This window comes from Dermacentor albipictus, chromosome 5 (genome assembly GCF_038994185.2).
Source record: "Dermacentor albipictus isolate Rhodes 1998 colony chromosome 5, USDA_Dalb.pri_finalv2, whole genome shotgun sequence".
NCBI lineage: Eukaryota > Metazoa > Arthropoda > Arachnida > Ixodida > Ixodidae > Dermacentor > Dermacentor albipictus.
The window spans coordinates 62,242,580-62,259,678 of NC_091825.1; the positions used below are offsets into that span (position 1 = coordinate 62,242,580).

The 17,099-nt window shown below is 47.9% G+C and overlaps 1 protein-coding gene across 4 annotated transcripts in view; it reads left to right on the top strand.

The window, feature by feature from the left end:
- Nucleotides 1–17,099, top strand: part of LOC139060463 (uncharacterized) — a 62,153-nt gene that overhangs the window by 24,611 nt on the left and 20,443 nt on the right. For 3 of the 4 annotated variants that reach the window (XM_070539597.1, XM_070539598.1, XM_070539600.1), the window contains 2 exons: nucleotides 2,445–2,738; nucleotides 13,488–13,798. In XM_070539597.1, the coding sequence (XP_070395698.1) occupies nucleotides 2,445–2,738; nucleotides 13,488–13,798 (605 nt within the window). The remainder of the gene's footprint in view (nucleotides 1–2,444; nucleotides 2,739–13,487; nucleotides 13,799–17,099) is intronic. The other variant, XM_070539599.1, reaches the window with a different exon arrangement.

The window sequence follows — 17,099 nt, forward strand, 5'->3', positions numbered from 1 at the left end:
TTTCGGTGCCGCCCAACTGCTTTCTCGGGAGTGTGACAGGGCTCTTTTATATGGCTATCTATTTAAAGCAGGTAATCCGCAGCTGAATGTACTTGTAGAATGATCACTTTAGTGGCCCAGTGCGGTAGCATATGAATACACAAGAAACCAAAGAGCTCGAGAAGCCTTACCCTATAACCAATTCAGGCGCTCAAACCTCAGGTTTTGCTGCAGAGACATACAGGAGGCAGGTATACGCAAATAAAATTCAAACAGCGAGCGTATAGCATCAAAACGTTAATTTGAATGCATATTGTTGTGGGCTTTGTGTACGACGTTGCGAAGGGCCTTTCGGATGGCTTCCAGCGTAGAATTTCTAAACATTGCTCGGCATCTTCTTGCTAATCACAGTTTTGTACGTTGCCAGCCACAACACTGATCGAAAAATTGTGATTATTGGTAGTACTGCCATTTTTCCTAGCAAATAAAATGATGGTCGTATTCATGCCGTCGCCGTCATCCCATTGTGGTCAGACCAATGTCGTTACACCTACTTCGTCAATCCATCGGCGCCATTCCTTGTTCTTCCTTCTATCGTAATCACGTTGTCCTTGAATCGTGATTTAGCTGCCATTGTCATGACATCGTATTGATTGCATCGTCGTCTCAAAGATGCAATGATGCACGGGTTAAACGAAGTTGGCCGTCATGCCATATTTCTCGTGCCATAGTTGTCATTCCCGCTTCTTCATTCGGTTGTCGCCATACAGTCGTCGTATATGCCTTTGTCATTGATCGATAACATTTCTTCTTGGCCACTGCATCGTCCTTGCGTCGTCGTCATATAGCCGTTGCCCTGCCTCCATGCTCATGGGCGACCTCAGCAAGCGAGCGCCATAGCATAGCAGTACGATGCAAGAGTATGTGGTAGATAGCCAAAGCACTGAAAGTCTCAGAATTACCCCTACACGCGTACAATAAACATGGCACATGTCGCTGAATTGTTCGATTGTTATTCGCATTACCGTGCCCAGACACCATGGGCTGAGGTTTACTGTGATTTCTTTTGGTTGACAATCCTGTATGTTTGAAGAACTTATTTTGGGGTGAAGTTGTCATAGACGCGAGGGAAATTTTGACTCATGGTAATGTTACGTACAACACCGGATTCTTTCAACAAGTTATTTGGACTAAGCTTGTCTCTGTAACGCGGAATTATTAAATATCTGGTTTTTGTGGTCGCACAAAGAATAAGATTTAATAAAAGCATAGGTCGTACATACCAAGTTTAACGAAAAGAATAGCAAAATCATACTTAGCGTAAAAGAACCATACTAAAGGAATATCAACCGGCTCGGTTCGGATTTTCTTGTTCTTAGAAAGTAAACAAAATACTCAATCGCTCAAATGAGCAGACAGTTTATTTGATCAACAATGTTTTTACAATGAGGAATATCAATGCAGACCCCCTAAAGATATGCAACAGTTTCCATACGGAGCCGTGAGTACCCATAAGTAAAACGAACGAAATTGCAATTAATAACAAGAACGTTAAATTGTGTCACAAGTAAAAGCGGTGGTTGGCAACTGCATTTGCCAGTTCTCCCCATTGTTTGCAACGTAATGATTGTGCCGATGCATTTTGAAGATATAATGCTAGCGCGCTTTATTTTGTCCGTGAACATACCTTCCTTCCCGTGATGTCGGGTTACCGAAGACGTGCACTGCAGCAACCATGATAGTGACAACAACTGGTGACGCTTTACCAACCACAACGCGCTGGACACGTTTTGCGTATGTCACTGATCTTCTTGCTCAAAACAAATAACAAAACTATATGTTACCGAATATTTCGCTGCGGAAAGTTCACATCGGCAGCTAAGTGGAACATGACGCGTAACTGAAATAATAGCTCCGTGTCTTCACTTGTGAAACTCAGAGACATCAAGTGGGGCCAGCGACCTGGCTACTGGGATCCCTAATAACCTACTATTTGGGGAATATAAGTTACGTAAACATACGAATTGAAATTCGCTATTAAAAAGTTTTAGCTTGGCCACATACGCATTTTTGCGTCAAAGAATCTTCCTTTACCAGTGCCATAAACGTGAGCAGCAGATTTCGTAGTTCAGTCTTATTACGCAGAGATTAATCCTAAAGAAAGAATTGTTGCAGTAACTGAACGTACGCTACTTATCTGCTGGTGTGAGGCATCGGAAGTGGTGCAACCAACAACATGCAGTTCCTTGCGTTTTACACTGCTTCGAAGCGAACGCCCAAATAAGACAAACATGTATCACGAGTTGTTCGACAAAGCGTCGCTAGATGCCGCTAGCAGCGCTGTTACTGCCATCAACGATTACTGTAGCCGGCTTTATGCGTAAAGAATGAAAAAAGCTAAAACTTCCTATATAAACAATTGCCGCCCCATTCCTCTGAAGGCACACTATTGCCGCTATATGCAGATTGACATCGCCAGCCGGATCGCTATTCGCGGAGGCTTGCCGTCCGTCCTGAACGTGAGCATGCGCAACGCCGTGCTACAGATGGACGTCGGCACTACGCTGAGCGCGTCGCTGAGACCTTTTAACGTGACAGCTATGGACGCCATTGCGTTTGTTGCACGCTACGTCGCGCATGACTTCCGTGATTTCAGTAGCCGCCTGCTCAACCTGGACAGGAAAGTAGAGTTGCAACGAGCGCAATTCAACCGCAGTACGCCTTTCCATGCGGTAAAGGATAAGACGACCAGTATAATGGTAAGACCACAGTGCTTCTCCTCATGTCTTCTTTTCAGTTTTTTTTTTTGCTTTCCTGGACAAAGGAAACTGTAAATGAAGACTGTAGAGTAAAAAAGCATCTTACAAGTAATAACTCAAATGTGCGCGATCTCAAGCCGCCCGTGAGATAGAGGCCAAAGTCGTTCCACATCCCAGAACAAGCGTGCCAGCCAAAATTATGTCGGCACCACACATAGTGGCATAATGGAACGTGACAAAACGCGTTCTCCGTTAGACCTAGCTCACTCACGCTACATTCGCTCAGGGCAGTAAAATTTGGGACAAATGTTTTTGCACCATTGCGACACTGAACACGTTGAGTTTTGTCGCAGCCGATGTGCGTAACTTACAACTGGGCTAGGCTGACTAAATTTCCTAGATCGAAAGTCGTAGCGCACCTGCGTTTTCTCTGTGGGCGCGGTGCACAAACTTTTGCGGCCTACTGCAATACTTTCCGTAAGGACCCGTGCGCATGTGCGAGTGCTGAAACGCGCACGTGAAAATTTGCGTTAACTGGAAATTTTTAAACTGGCACATGTCATCTCCTTACCGGCGTCGATTACGTTTACAAACTGCATTACATTGATGCCCAGTTCTACTTTTCCGGGGGTGGCCATTATTGCAACCTAATATACGGCTACATAATTCCGGATGAATGCGGAAAGATCTTGAAAGCACGCTAGGCCACTATTGGATAGGAAATCGAATATTTAACTTCTTTTTTTTTCTTTTTGAGGGAGGAGCGGCATATTTTCACAATTGGTTTTACTTCAGTAAATCGATGCCGACAGGAGCCATCACATTTTGGATGCATGTCGAATCAATAGAAACTTAGCTAGTAACAATCATGCACGCTGTGTTTAGCGTGGCACCATTTTCGCATACACCGATTTCATGGAAAACACTGAGTCATCGAACAATTCCCGCACAAAAATTCCATTATTCAACGTGTACCTATCCTTTCACAACTGTAGTTCAGTACAGAAACTGAAAATCAACAAACAAAAGAAAAGTGCACCAGTGCACCTTAAGAGAACTATTGTTATCGGAATGCAAATGATAAGAAGGCATCTAATTTTTCGGCATCCCGTTCACTTCTCTGAGTCAGATTTATTGCCGCACTGCAGCAAAAGTAAGTCTTGTACGTTCGACACATATGTAAAATTTTGATTGCAGCAAACAGCTCCCGCACAGATAGCATAACACACGCTAAGCGAACTTGTTATATCCCAGAAGTTGCTAATAAAATAAGAGTGTACACACTCATGTTAGTTCAAGAGAAGGAGAGATAGTGTAAGCTTTCTTGTGAGATTGTGAATGAAAAAGCAGCTGAAAACGCAGAGAATCGCTAGCCGAACAAAGCCGGTAGATGCCACGCCCTGTGGGAATCGGTGTTATGTTAAGCCCTGTGCGGTTAGCCTATCAAGTTAATGAAAAGGCCATGAGAGTACTAAGACGTGGGCGGCTGTTCATTGAGCTACACGACACGCAGGTCATGGCATTCATGTCATGACCTATCATTTACGTTTGTCATACTCTCTTGCCATACTACGCCAACCTTAGTACATACCAAAACATAGGCAGATGTTTAATGAGATACATGACACGACTGCCATGACATTCATGACATGACCAATAATTTATGTTCGTCATGCACTTTTGCCATGCTGTGCCAATTTTGTGTACACCACGTTAACGAAACGACCGTGAGAGTACCAAGACATACGCGACTGTTTTATGACCTACGTTATGCACATGCCACGATATATCATGTCATGACCGATCATTTATGCTCGTCATACCCTCTTGTCATACTTTGCCAGTTTTGGTACATATTAAGACATAGGCGGTTGTTTCATGACCTCCCATTTATGTTCCTCATATTGTCACCGCCTAGCAGGAGACGGTATAACTGGTGTAGAGGACGTTGTGGGGTTTCTGGCTCTCGCGGTGGTTGTGTAAAGCCGTTGCGTTGTGTTGCCGGGGGCTCCGTGTCCCTCTCCTCCTTGCCAGGACGGGGTCGCAGCGGATCATAAAACACTGTCGCTCTGCTGTCATCCCGCCCACGGGAAGGTCAACAGGCTTTCCCATTGGCCGACATTTTGGCGGGATTCGGGCCCTGCTTGCGTGCACTCCGGGTAAGCGCGCGCAAGACGGGCGCCCGGGAGACCACATCGGGGCGTCGGAAGGTGCATACGTGTTCTCTGCCGGCGGCGGCCCCCTTTGTCGGCCGCCGGTCGATGGTTACTTCGGCTCGTCGGGGTCCCGGCCTCGGCGGGCGCGCGCGCACTCTTCCGTCGTCTCGATGTCCTGAGGCAGCGTCTGCCGATCGTGCCCCCGTCTGTTCGTCTGTCATTTCTCTCTATTTCCCTTTTCTCTGCTCTGGGGCGCACGATGGCAGGCGCTGACCGAAGGATAGGCAACTTCTTACTGTTCGGGTTCTTTGTTCCTCGTTTCTTCGTTCTCTCTCTGTCGCGGTGCGCCATTAGCGGCTACCGGCGACCATTCAGCCATGTTTTGTGTAATTAGATTCATATTCGGACGTGACGTTAAAACGTGTGTTTGTATTGACTACCAGGGTAATGAATGTACTTTCTGGCTTCTCGAGAGCCTTGCCTAGGGTCTCCCTTGCTGCACGCGCGGTCTCGCCTTCCCCTAAGCTGTGAGGCCGGCGGGGCGCGTACGCGCGCAGCTGCACGTCGGCACACGGAGCGGGCCGGAGCAGGCGCGGGCGCGCGGTGCTCTGCACGCATGGCGGCTCGGAGTGCTCGAACCCGCGGTGGTCGTCCGGCGCGTGCGGAATCGGAGCGTGCGCGCCGTGAGCGTCGCGGGTGAAGACCACAACGTATAAAAGCACTTTGTCAGAGCAGTCAACGCGACGTTGTTGTCTGTTTTTCTACCCGCGTGCTACTTCAGTGTCGTTTTCGTCGCCTGGCACATACTCGCGGCGACCATATAGGATGTAGCATTTGCCCCTCCTTTGGAAAAAGAGGCATCCTCTTGATGCACCAACTTCCGAAGGCAGTGCACAGGCGGTGCAAAGTTGAGGTCATTAGGAAAAGTATGCGTTCATCCGAAGCACGTGCACAACGTCGGGAATGCCGCCCGCGTTTGGAGCAGTTACGACTATCGCGGACAACATTATAATTCACATGGCTGATGGTGCGCAGAACTGTGCACGCCACGGAGTATTTTCGCAGGAGCTTCTCTGATAGCCGCCACCGACGAATAGGAGTCCAGACTCGCACCTGGTCACCGACGCTGTATGTGACGGGTCTGTGCCGAAGGTTCGAGTGTCCGGCATCGCAGCCCTGTCGTTCTTGGATTCGCAAACGCGCAAGCTGCCTGGCTTCCTCTGCGCATTGCGTAAAATCCTCGGCACCGAGAAAGGCAGTCGGCGTCCGTGTGTAGTTTTTCCTATATGTACACAACAGTGAAGTTCAACTCTTGGAGCCCAAGACTCCAGTGTCCAAGCCGACCAACTGGATCTTTTAAATTAGTCAGGCAGTAAAGTGCATGATGATCACTGACAATGGTGAAACACCGACCATACATATACGGGCGAAAATTCAGGACGGCCCATACCAGTACGAGGCATTCTCTTTCTGTAGTGGAGTGGTGAGCCTCGGTTCTTGATAGCATCCTGCTGGCGTAAGCAATCACTCTTTCGGTTCCGTCCTGCCGCTGTACAAGCACTGTGCCAAGGCCGACATTACTCGCATCGGTATGAAGAATCGCCTGAGCATCTTCATGAAAGTGTGCGGGCACGGGAGAGTCTGCAGCCGTTGCCGTACGTCGTGAAATGCCCATTGATGGTCTTCACTCTACACGAAGGGGAATTCTATGGTGAGACGTGTTAATGGCCACGTGATGCGCGAAAATTGCGCGGTGGTTGGAGTCGTCGGATCTTTAGAGTGATGGGGGCTCTTGAAAAGCTAGACCGCTTGCAATCTCACCGCGGCAGAACACTGCCTCTAGTTTCCTCGGCGTGGGCTAGGGGACCTGCCCCTAGAGGCGTCAGGACAATCGCGACGGGTCCGTGGGGTGTAAAGAGCTGGAGATGAGAAGCGCGATCGAGGCGTCGTTGAACCTTCGGGCCGAAAGTTTGTAGAATCGCCGTCACAGGTACGTGCAGCAACAAACAGGGGATAAGTGCAGTGCGGAAATCTTGGATACCCAGTTGCGCGGTAGTGCCACGTGCGGTAATTATGTGTTGCATCGCCGCGATGAAAGCATACAGGTGTAGTGGTGGGTGGTTGGCGGTGCGCCACAAATCGGTCTTTCGAAGCGGGTAGCTGACAGGGGATTTGCCGTAAGACCGAGGCGCAGCGATCGGCTGTCGGTGATACGACATAGCTGGGGGCGGCGGTGACTGTCGAAAATAGGGCATCGGGGGCTGCGTCGTGGTTGACGGTTTCAGAAGCTCGAAGTGGCGGGCGGTGGACTACAAACAGCTTTCCGGTAGGTTCATTGTCGCAGCAGGGCCTACCAGTTGGGCCACGAAAAAGGCCTGTGGAACTTCCTCCTGAGTGACATCAGCGACAGAAGCCACCGCTGATGCCATGGGAGAAATCCTGAGCTTCCGGATCTCCTCTCGCACAATCTCTGATGACTTCATGCAGAGACGTGCCGCGGCTCTCAGGTAGAATTTGTATCGGGCATGCATTGTCTGCGCTACCTTATCAGGACAGCACTGGCTTAAGATTGTGCTAATGCACTGATTTAAGAGCGTGCTAATAAACCCTTCGCTACTTCTTGTTCCTGCCATCGTGTAGTTGCCTCGATCTTTACCAGACACACGTCACACACGTTACATGGTGTCAGAAGTGGGCACTTCGGGTCGAAGCGTGGATTCGGCGGAGCCCCAACGATGGAACTAGTCAAGGCACCGCCACCCTTGCAACTTTCCGGCAATCTCTCTGAGCAATGGAAGCGCTTCAAAGAGAAGTTTGGCTTGTTCATAGTGGCAACGATGACGAATGAGCAACCCCGCACGGAAGCTGCAAAAGCGGCAATCCCTCTGAGTCTGGCTGGTGACGAAGCACTTGACGTGTTCAGCAGGTTCAAGTTTCAAGCACAAGAATCCAAGGAAGACTACGCAACAATCGTTGAAAAGTTCTAGTCTTACTGCTCTGAGATAAGCAACGAAGTGCATGAGCGATATCTGTTTCGCTCGAGGAAGCAGGCCGATGGGGAACCGTTCGAAAAATTCTTCGTGACCTAAAAAAGAAAGCTGGGCAGTGCAATTTCGGATAACAGCGTGATTCAATGATCCGGAATCAAATAGTGTTCGGCACGAATAACTCAATGTTGCGCGAGAAAATGCTTCGCGAACAACAGTCGACTATAGTGAGGGCGGAAGAATTTTGCAAGGTCACCGAATCTCGTGCAACGAAACGAGGTCCGGCGGGCCACGGACAGCCACATTGACGCATTTGCGGGGCCCGCAACTGCACCAAAAAGCAGAAACGCCCAAGATGGCAAGAAGCAGTACCGCTGCACAAAGTGCGGCCGGCGGCACAGACCAACGCAGTGTCCTGCATACGGAAAGAAATGCAACGTATGCCACTTGCCCAATCATGTTGCGGTGTGCTGTCGAGAAATGTCCAAAATTGCTGAAGTCAGCGAAGACGACTTTGACGATAACTTCGACATCCTAGAAATTGGTGTTGGGAACAGAAATGCCAAATACTGGATAGTGGAAGCTGAGGTCAAGGGCAAGAAGGACTCTTCAAGGTAGACACCGGGTCACAGGCCAACTTACTACCGTTTTCGGCATACCGGAAAATGCGTGTGGCGGGACCGTTGACTGCTGCTACCTCGGTACTACGGGCCTACAACGGAGGCGTCATAACGCACTTTGAAGCAACGTCGCAGGAGGTGACGGTAGGAAATACTTCCGCCACAGTCCAGTTCTTTGACGTAAAACACGGCAGTCAAGCCGTACTAGGAATGGCAGCGAGGGAAGCCTTGGACCTTTTTCAACGCACAGTGGCCACTGTAAGCGCCTCAACAGACTACGAAGCAGTGACAAACTTCCAGCACCTCTTCCAGGGTATAGGCTGCTTGAAGCAACCATACAGCATGGTCCTGCAACCAACAGCGGTTCCTGTCGTTCAACCAGTGCGGCGTATTCCCGTGTCCCTGCGGGGCCCTGTTCAGGAAGAGCTGTTAAGACTGGAGCGCGAGGCTATCATCGTAAAAGAGAACGAGTCTACGGACTGGGTAAGCCCTTTGGTTGCCGTCAAGAAAAAAGACGGCAGAATTAGAATTCGCATGGACTCCCGGGAAATTAATGAGAACATAAAAAGAGAACACTTCCAGCTCTTAAGGCGCGAGGATATGGAAGGGGAATCGGCCGGCGCAACTGTATTTACTTGCTTGGACGCAAACTCCGGCTTCCACCAGATCACACTTGACCAGCAGACGTCGAAAATATGCACTTTTGCTACTCCTTTTGGCAGCTACCATTACCTTCGATTGCCCTTCGGCATCGCCTCCGCGCCTGAAATCTTTCAGAGGGCGATGACTCAAGTATTTAAGCACCTTCCCGGTGTACATGTGTACATTGACGATATTTTGATATGGGGAGCAAACAAACAGCAGCATGACCAGAGACTGGTTGAGGTCTTGAAAGCGGCCGAAAAATCCGGCTTAACGTTCAATGCAAAAAAATGCAGGTTTGGTGTTATGGAAATACAATTCTTGGGCGATATCACTGGACGTGACGGCATCTCGCCAGACCCAAAACTTATCAAAAGCTTGCTTGAAACGCCGGAACTCAAAACCAAATGTGATGTTCAGCGCATGCTCGGTGTAATCAACTACTTTGAAAAGTACGTGCCACAGCTTTCTGAACGGACTGCGCTTCTCCGAGCGCTTATCAAAACACATGCAGTATTTGAGTGGACTGAAAAACACAGAATAGAGTGGAAAGGTATCACTCAAATTCTAATCATGACACCCGTACTCGCCATCTTTGATCCCCAAAGGCAGTCTAAAATAACATGTGATGCATCAAAAGATGGCATGGGTGCAGCGCCCTTGCAGTGTCACGATGGTGATAAGTGGCACCCAGTGGCATATGCATCCGATGCGCTAACACAAGCTGAGCAGCGTTACGCGCAGATTGAAAAGGAGACTCTCTGTATTTCGTGCGGCTGTGGGAAGTTTCACCCCTTCGTGTACGGGCACAAAGTTTTTATTGAAACTGTCCATAAACCGTTGCTATCTATTGCTGCGAAAGAGATCTGCGACATGCCTCCCCTCCTTCAGAAGTTTTTTTAAGACTTCTCAAATATGATTTCGTTTTGCAGTACGTACCAAGAAAACACGTCGTCTTGGCCGACATGCTGTCAAGATCGGCTCCGGCTAGTCACGAGGACATCGCTGGCGCCGCTGACGACGTGGAAATGCACGCAGTGCAAGTCCTGGGCTATTTGGCCCCGGGCGCTACGCGACAGATGCTGGCGCAAGAAACTGCGCGTGACGTTTACTTGATCACTGTCATCTCCAATTTGTCAAGCGGTGAGATCCTGCAGCGTGAACTCAAGCGTTTTCGTCAGAGCTTTCCGTCGTGGACGTTATATTGCTGAAAGGAACAAAAGTGGTCATACCTAAAAGCATGCGACGTGAAATCCTAGGGCGAATTCATACTGGGCACCTAGGATTGCAGAAATGCAAAGAAGGAGTACGACGTTTGGTTTTTTAGCCTGGGCTCAGCAGCGACTTATCTCTGCTGATTCAGAGTTGCTCTACTTGTCGGAAGTTTTCATACAAGCAACCGAAAGAACCGTTACTCATGCGCCGATTCCCATTATGCGCACAGGTTTGAGTTGGTGTAGACATTTTTTATTTTGGGGGAAGTTCGTACGTCGTGTCGTTTGACGCGCTTTCAAACTTCCCGGAAGTCTAGAAGCTCCAGGAGACCACTGCAAGAGCAACAAGTTCTGCACTTAGCGCAATGTTTGCCATATATGGCGTACCTCTGGAGGTGTGCAGCGACAACGGGCCGCAGTTTTCAAGTTATGAATTTGCGAAATTCGCAAGAAACTATGACTTCGCTCACGTCACATCCAGTCCGCGCTTCCCACAGTCCAACGGTTTGGCAGAGAAAGGGGTACAGATCGTGAAACTCCTCTTGAAGAAAAGTGAAGACTCACACGAAGACTTTGGCTAGGCTTGTTGGCTTACCGCTCTACACCGCTTGTGGACGGACGATCACCTAGAGAACTTCTTCAGGGCTGGCGTCTCAGGTCGAATGTACCCAATTTTCGCGACGTGCAGCCTACGCCAGTCAAAAAACATCGTCAGAACAACGGTGTAAAGCATTTGTCACCTTTGGACAAAGCGTCGATCGTAATGCTCAGGGACACATGGTCCCCGAAAGGTATTGTGATGGGTAGAACGTCTCCGAGGTCCTACAATGTGGAAACGGAAGGTGGTCGCGTGTTTGGACGTAACAGACGGCATCTCCTTCAGACTCGCGAACAGTGGACAGCAGATGAGAGTGAGGATGATGACTGCGGTTCGTGTTACAGCTTGTGCACTGACTCTAGTGCAAGTAACTCCGTTGATGTTACACCGTGCCAGCCTACACACCCGCATCCTCAAGCGCCGTCCGCCTTTGGCCCGGCGCCAACTACAGCGGACCACGTGCTATCTCCTCCTAGGCAGACGCTAGTCCCATGAAGGTTGGGTCGCACCCGTAGGCCATCGCAGCGGCTTCGCTACGACGCGGCCTATAATACAGTAACCTGAACTGTTGAGCTTCTTCGTTACCCATCAGAGGATGTATCGGGCAAGCGCTCTCTGCGCTACCTTATCAGGACAGCACTGATATCATGCGTGCGTTTGACTATTTAAGAGCGTGCCATAAACCCTTCGCTGCTGCTTTTTCCTGCCATCGTGTAGTTGCCTCGATCTTTACCAGACACACGTCACATACGTTACAGAATTGAAGCATTCACCGGCGAGTTCTTGCAATAATATTGGCGGTACCATTGTTGTAGTGCTCATTCTATAGCGGTAACCTCCTTGGTAAATTTGGCCACTGTCGTCGGTGGATGCCTCACGAGTGCGGCAAGCAGTTCCTCCTCCACTCCGCGCAACAGATAGCGCAACTTCTTTTCTTCGGCCATCTCAGGGCCTGCTCTGCGGAAATGGCGGGCCACATCTTCTGCAAACATGGCAACGCTCTCATATGGTTTCTGAATACGAGATTAGAGAAGGCGCTGCGCATTGTCTCTTCTGTCGCTACTAGTGAATGTGTCTAGCAGCTGGGTGCGGAAGGCATTTCGTGGGGTCAAACTCCTGTCCCGGTTCACGAACCACGTCCGCGCACCGTCTTGAAGAGCAAAATAGACATTAGCGAGTTTCTGCTGGGAGCCCCAGTCATTAGAGCTGACGAACCGCTCTATATGGGCCAGCGAATCTTGGACATCTTCATAAGCGTCACAAACTCACCAGGAAAACTTTCTGGGATCTTAGGATTCTGCAGCGTCACCTGCGATGAAGTTGCAGTGGCCGTGGCTGAAGTAGGTAGACGCGTTCCTGCAGGGTTGAACTCGGGCATGAGGCCTAGCAGGCGGTGACTGTACTAGTGAACAGGAGTTGCGACGAACGAAGGTGATTCCGCGTTCGATGTATGGCTCCGCGAAGGAGTAACGAGCATGAGGCATTGTCACCACCACCACTCCACCAGTGTCACGGCCTAGTAGGGGATGGGAAAGCCGTTGTAGAGGACGTATAAAAGCACATTATTAGAGCAGTCAACACGAAGTCGCTGTCATCTATCTCTGTTTTTCTACCCGAGCGCGACTTCAGTGACGTTTTCATTGCCTGGCACATACCCGCGGCGACCATATAGGATGTGGCAATATACTCGTTGTCATACTACGCCAATTTCGGTACCTACTAAGGCATAGGCGGCTGTTTCATGACCTACATGACACGCATGTCGTGACATTCATGCATTACCTATCATTTATTTTCGTCGTACACACTTGTCATCCTATGCCACTTTTGCTAAATGCCAGGCTAACGAAACAACCATGACAGCACCAAGACGTAGGCGGAACTTTCATGACCTTTTTTTGACAGACACGCCACGATATTCATGTCATGAGCTATCGTTTATGTTCGTCATACAGTGTTGTCATACTATGCCAATTGCGGTACATACCAAGTTAAAGAAACGACCGTGCGATTACCAAGTCGTAGGCGGCTGTTTCATAACGTACATGATAAACATGTCATGATATTCATGTCTTGACCAATAATTTATGTTCGTCATAAGCTCTTATATTATGCTAATTTTCGTACTTAGCAAGACGTACGCGGCTCTTTCAAGACATACATAACACGCATGTCATGACTTTGAGTTCATGAGCGATCATTTATGTTTGTCATGCACTCTTGTCATACTATGCCAATTTCAGTACATACCATGTTGACGAAACGACCGTGAGAGCACCAAGGCTTAGGAGGCTAGATAGACAGATAAATATTGTCAAAAGCGGAAGTGTCTGCCAAGAAGTGCTTCACGTTTAATAACAAAATATAAGATCAAATATGTGCTTAACAATAACATGATCTTCTTATTGTCCGTAAGCGCAACTCGGATTATTTTAACTTTTTAGCTTTCGATAACGATGTGGCTTTACCGAAGATGCTGGTTCTTGGAACGTTTGGGCTAATTTTGCTTCCTCAAAACGGCGTCATGCCCAGATGCTCGTGCTGTATAACCTGACCGTAGCACACGCCGACAGCCTGGGAAGCAAGGTCATAACGGGCACCATTCTAGTACGCGGCTTCGATCTCATCGAAACGATGATCGGCACCCTGTCTAACGAGGGCGCAGACCTGTCCACCGTCTACTTCTACATGGTGGCGGCCTCCGAGATGCTGGGTTACGAATTTTCCCGCCAGCGTCATTACTCTGACACACGAGGCCAGGTCAGCCTTCGCTGCGTCTACGCGGTGCTCGCACACTACCACAGCGGGTTCCTCCACTGGGCGGCAAGATTTCTACAGTCCAGGTGCGCTACACGGATTATTATTGCGGCATCAAATATACGGACACTTAAGGCGAAAGTCCGGAATCATGTACCGCATAGCTTTATGTATACGTGTGGTATGTATCTTTATTTCGACCTTATATGTAAGGTAGATCCTATATAATTTTTAACTGCCGAAGTTGCAAAGACCAGTATTTCATTCGTGGCTAAATTACTGGTCGGAGTTTCATTTTTTAGAATTTGCAGCACGCAATCAAAAGTTATGAGACACTTCATTCACAGTGCGCACCTTCTATATGAAATCTTGACAGTCTGTTAAAAATTGCGAAGCAATGTCTTCTGTTTGCAATCTTAAAGTGACGTAATTTCGTAGTGGCGTATGTGAGATGCCATTACAGGCCCTACGGCATCAAAGATCTTTCAAAGGTGCAAGTAATTTAGGATGCACACGCTTATATCGCATTAGCGCATGGTCGCACCTACGTACATTTCGAACACTGTCCGATTAGTTCGAGCGCTACGCTAAACCTCGCTATAGCTGCCCATGCTTCGCCCTTAGGTTGTAATTGCAAGTTTTTACGTCGGAAGTTGTTAATTAATATTTCCATAGATACGCAGGCCTGCTCTGCCCCCCCCCCTCCATTTTTTGCACCTAAAATCTGTTTGTCGCTTACCGCTGCTCTGTTGTTTTCTCAAGTTTCACCGCAAAGTGTGTCGCGATATATCACACTCCACCCAAAATAACTTGACAACCGTGATATCCAGCTCTGACCTGCCTGACCAGCAACAGCTGCTGCGGTGAACGCGAGAGGCATCCCGGGCTGCTGAGACCTGGACTCTGCCTGGAACCTAATGCCAGCTGAATAGTATTTAGACGATGACACACTAATCAATACTAAATAAGGCTCTATTATTTCGTTCACATTTTTATGTCTCGAATCTTACGATTAAGTGCCTGACACTGTAACTTGCCTTTGTTGAAACGAAAGAACCGAAATTTCCTCTAATCTGTGCCTCTCCCAATAAGTTATTACGGCGGCTATGGTGTTACCAACCAGCTTTCGGTGTCAGCAGCACGGCAAGACATGGCCTTCGAGGTTACTTCCTAATAATCGTTGTAGGTCGCTACGTGAAGACAACGAGGGTGAAAGACAAAGGCAAATTTACATTGTTTTCTTGACAAACAAGACGCATGACATTGCGATGCGGTATACTGAAGGTTCCGGACGCTAAAAGGCGAACATGTTGCGAAACTTGAGCGAGAGCAGAGCAGTGGCAGGGCGAATTTTTTTTTAATGATTTCATGAAGAAACAGAGTTCTCTGTATAAGTAGCCTCTAGGAGCATTTGTGTGCATTACACATTTACACTTGATAGGCAATGCATCGTCTCCGGACACTGCCGCCGCTATTATACGGATGTCAGAAGCTCAAGCCTTGCGCAAAACCAAACAGAAAGATACCTGACGCGACCTAAATAGAACCTTTTGTTGAAGTGTAGCTGATCATTTATTTGTCCCACTGCGGGCGTTGAAACCCATGACATTTCGCATTTCTTTGATTCCCTGTCGCACAAAGTGAAGACGGGAAGCAAAAATGTCTAAATAATTGTGTACTCCTCAACAGAGCGATTTTTAAAATAGAGAGGAATACAAAGCTGTTTGAAGCACATCAACTGATAGTAATATATAGGTGAATTTGACGGAACCATTATTACTCACGACAGCACTACGATGGTTTCACTTCAACCAGCTGTATCGATAATTACTCATACAGTGACGACAAACCTAACATGGGAAAGCACAAATTTTCGTAATGATCAGTTCCTTGAGTTTCTTTGTTAGCTACGTCACCTACAGCTTAAGTTAGTCCACTCGTGATCAAAAACGGAATGAAAACTGAATAGACATTGCGCCCTCATTGGTACGTTCTTAGAATAAAGTTCGCGTCAGTTAATAACCAAAGGCTAGTAACTGTTTGTTACTAAGTTAACTGAGATCCCAGTAAAGGTTGATAATAATGGCACCGGGGGTTGCATTTACTACCCAAAAGAGATGGCGTCTGCGACTAGCACAGGTTGTCAGTCTACGAACCCTTGGTGAAATCGATAACCATTTAAATTTGTGGGACCATTTTTTCGCTTGCGAGAGACATTACCACTGCCGGTACATGATGAGTAAACTTCGGCTCTAAAGGTGACTATAAACACGTATGCTAAAAAAAGAAAAGAAAAACGAGGACCGTATTGCCTCCAAATTATGTGATATATAGCCTAACACTGTCCAGTTGTAAAGATTATGACAGGAATACCAGGTAGAACGTAGTAAATTGCATGGTAAAGAAAGGAACAAGCGAGAATTGGGCACGACGCTTCACACAGTGTAATAATCGGAATACTATACGCGACATGTTGCTTAGAATGACCTTATATGTATATACAGTCAAGAACATTTAGGAGAATGGATTGTACTGGAGCGCATTTATTTATTTGGATAAATAACTTATATGAATCTATATTTGCAAATGTACAGCGCACATATATGCGCGTCACGATGCAGCATATAGCTGCTAGCCTAACCTAATCAATTTACATGGCGAAGGCTGCCAACAGATAGTGAAGTGGTAGTAATGGTTTGTAAATTTATTAACTGCATTAGTTACTACGTTATTGGTGCCTATTTTCGAAAATTGAAGCTAGAACGGTGGACTTTTTCGCATTAACCTTGTCTTTAAGGTTCTCGGTTGTAATTGAGCAGCACGCTTTTTCAACTATCAATTTCTTTCATATTTTTTTATTCGTTGGGTGATGTATTAGGCAAGAAATTTTAGCAAGCGTCCCGCTCAGACGTGATTTCCCTACGTGAGGGTCCATGCCTGTTTAGTAAACGTGAGGCTGAGCCCATGCGCTTGCGCAGCACTGCTGATATCAGCAGGGCTCATACTGACCAGTTCGTCCTTTCAACTGATGACCTGGTATTAAGAAGAGGAACAAGTAAAACAATACAGCTTAGCTATACTGGGAATTCAAGATGCGACCTCTCGATCGTGTGATCGATAGTCTACCGCCGCAGCATCCCGATAATATTTTAAACAAAAGGCAGCACGAGATTGGGTACTTAGCTCCCACGGCAAATCACGTCTGACAAATCCCAAGGCAAATCACGGCGCGCGTTTCATGTTCAGCCGCTGGCGCACAAGTGGGAAGGTGTGATGTCCGTCACGTGATCCACCGTAGAGAAGCGTCGCAGCGGGTTCGCTGGAGCCGCGCCACTATGTACCACGTGACTATGCGAGGGTTCAATAGTTGCTTCGGCAGCTCTTGGT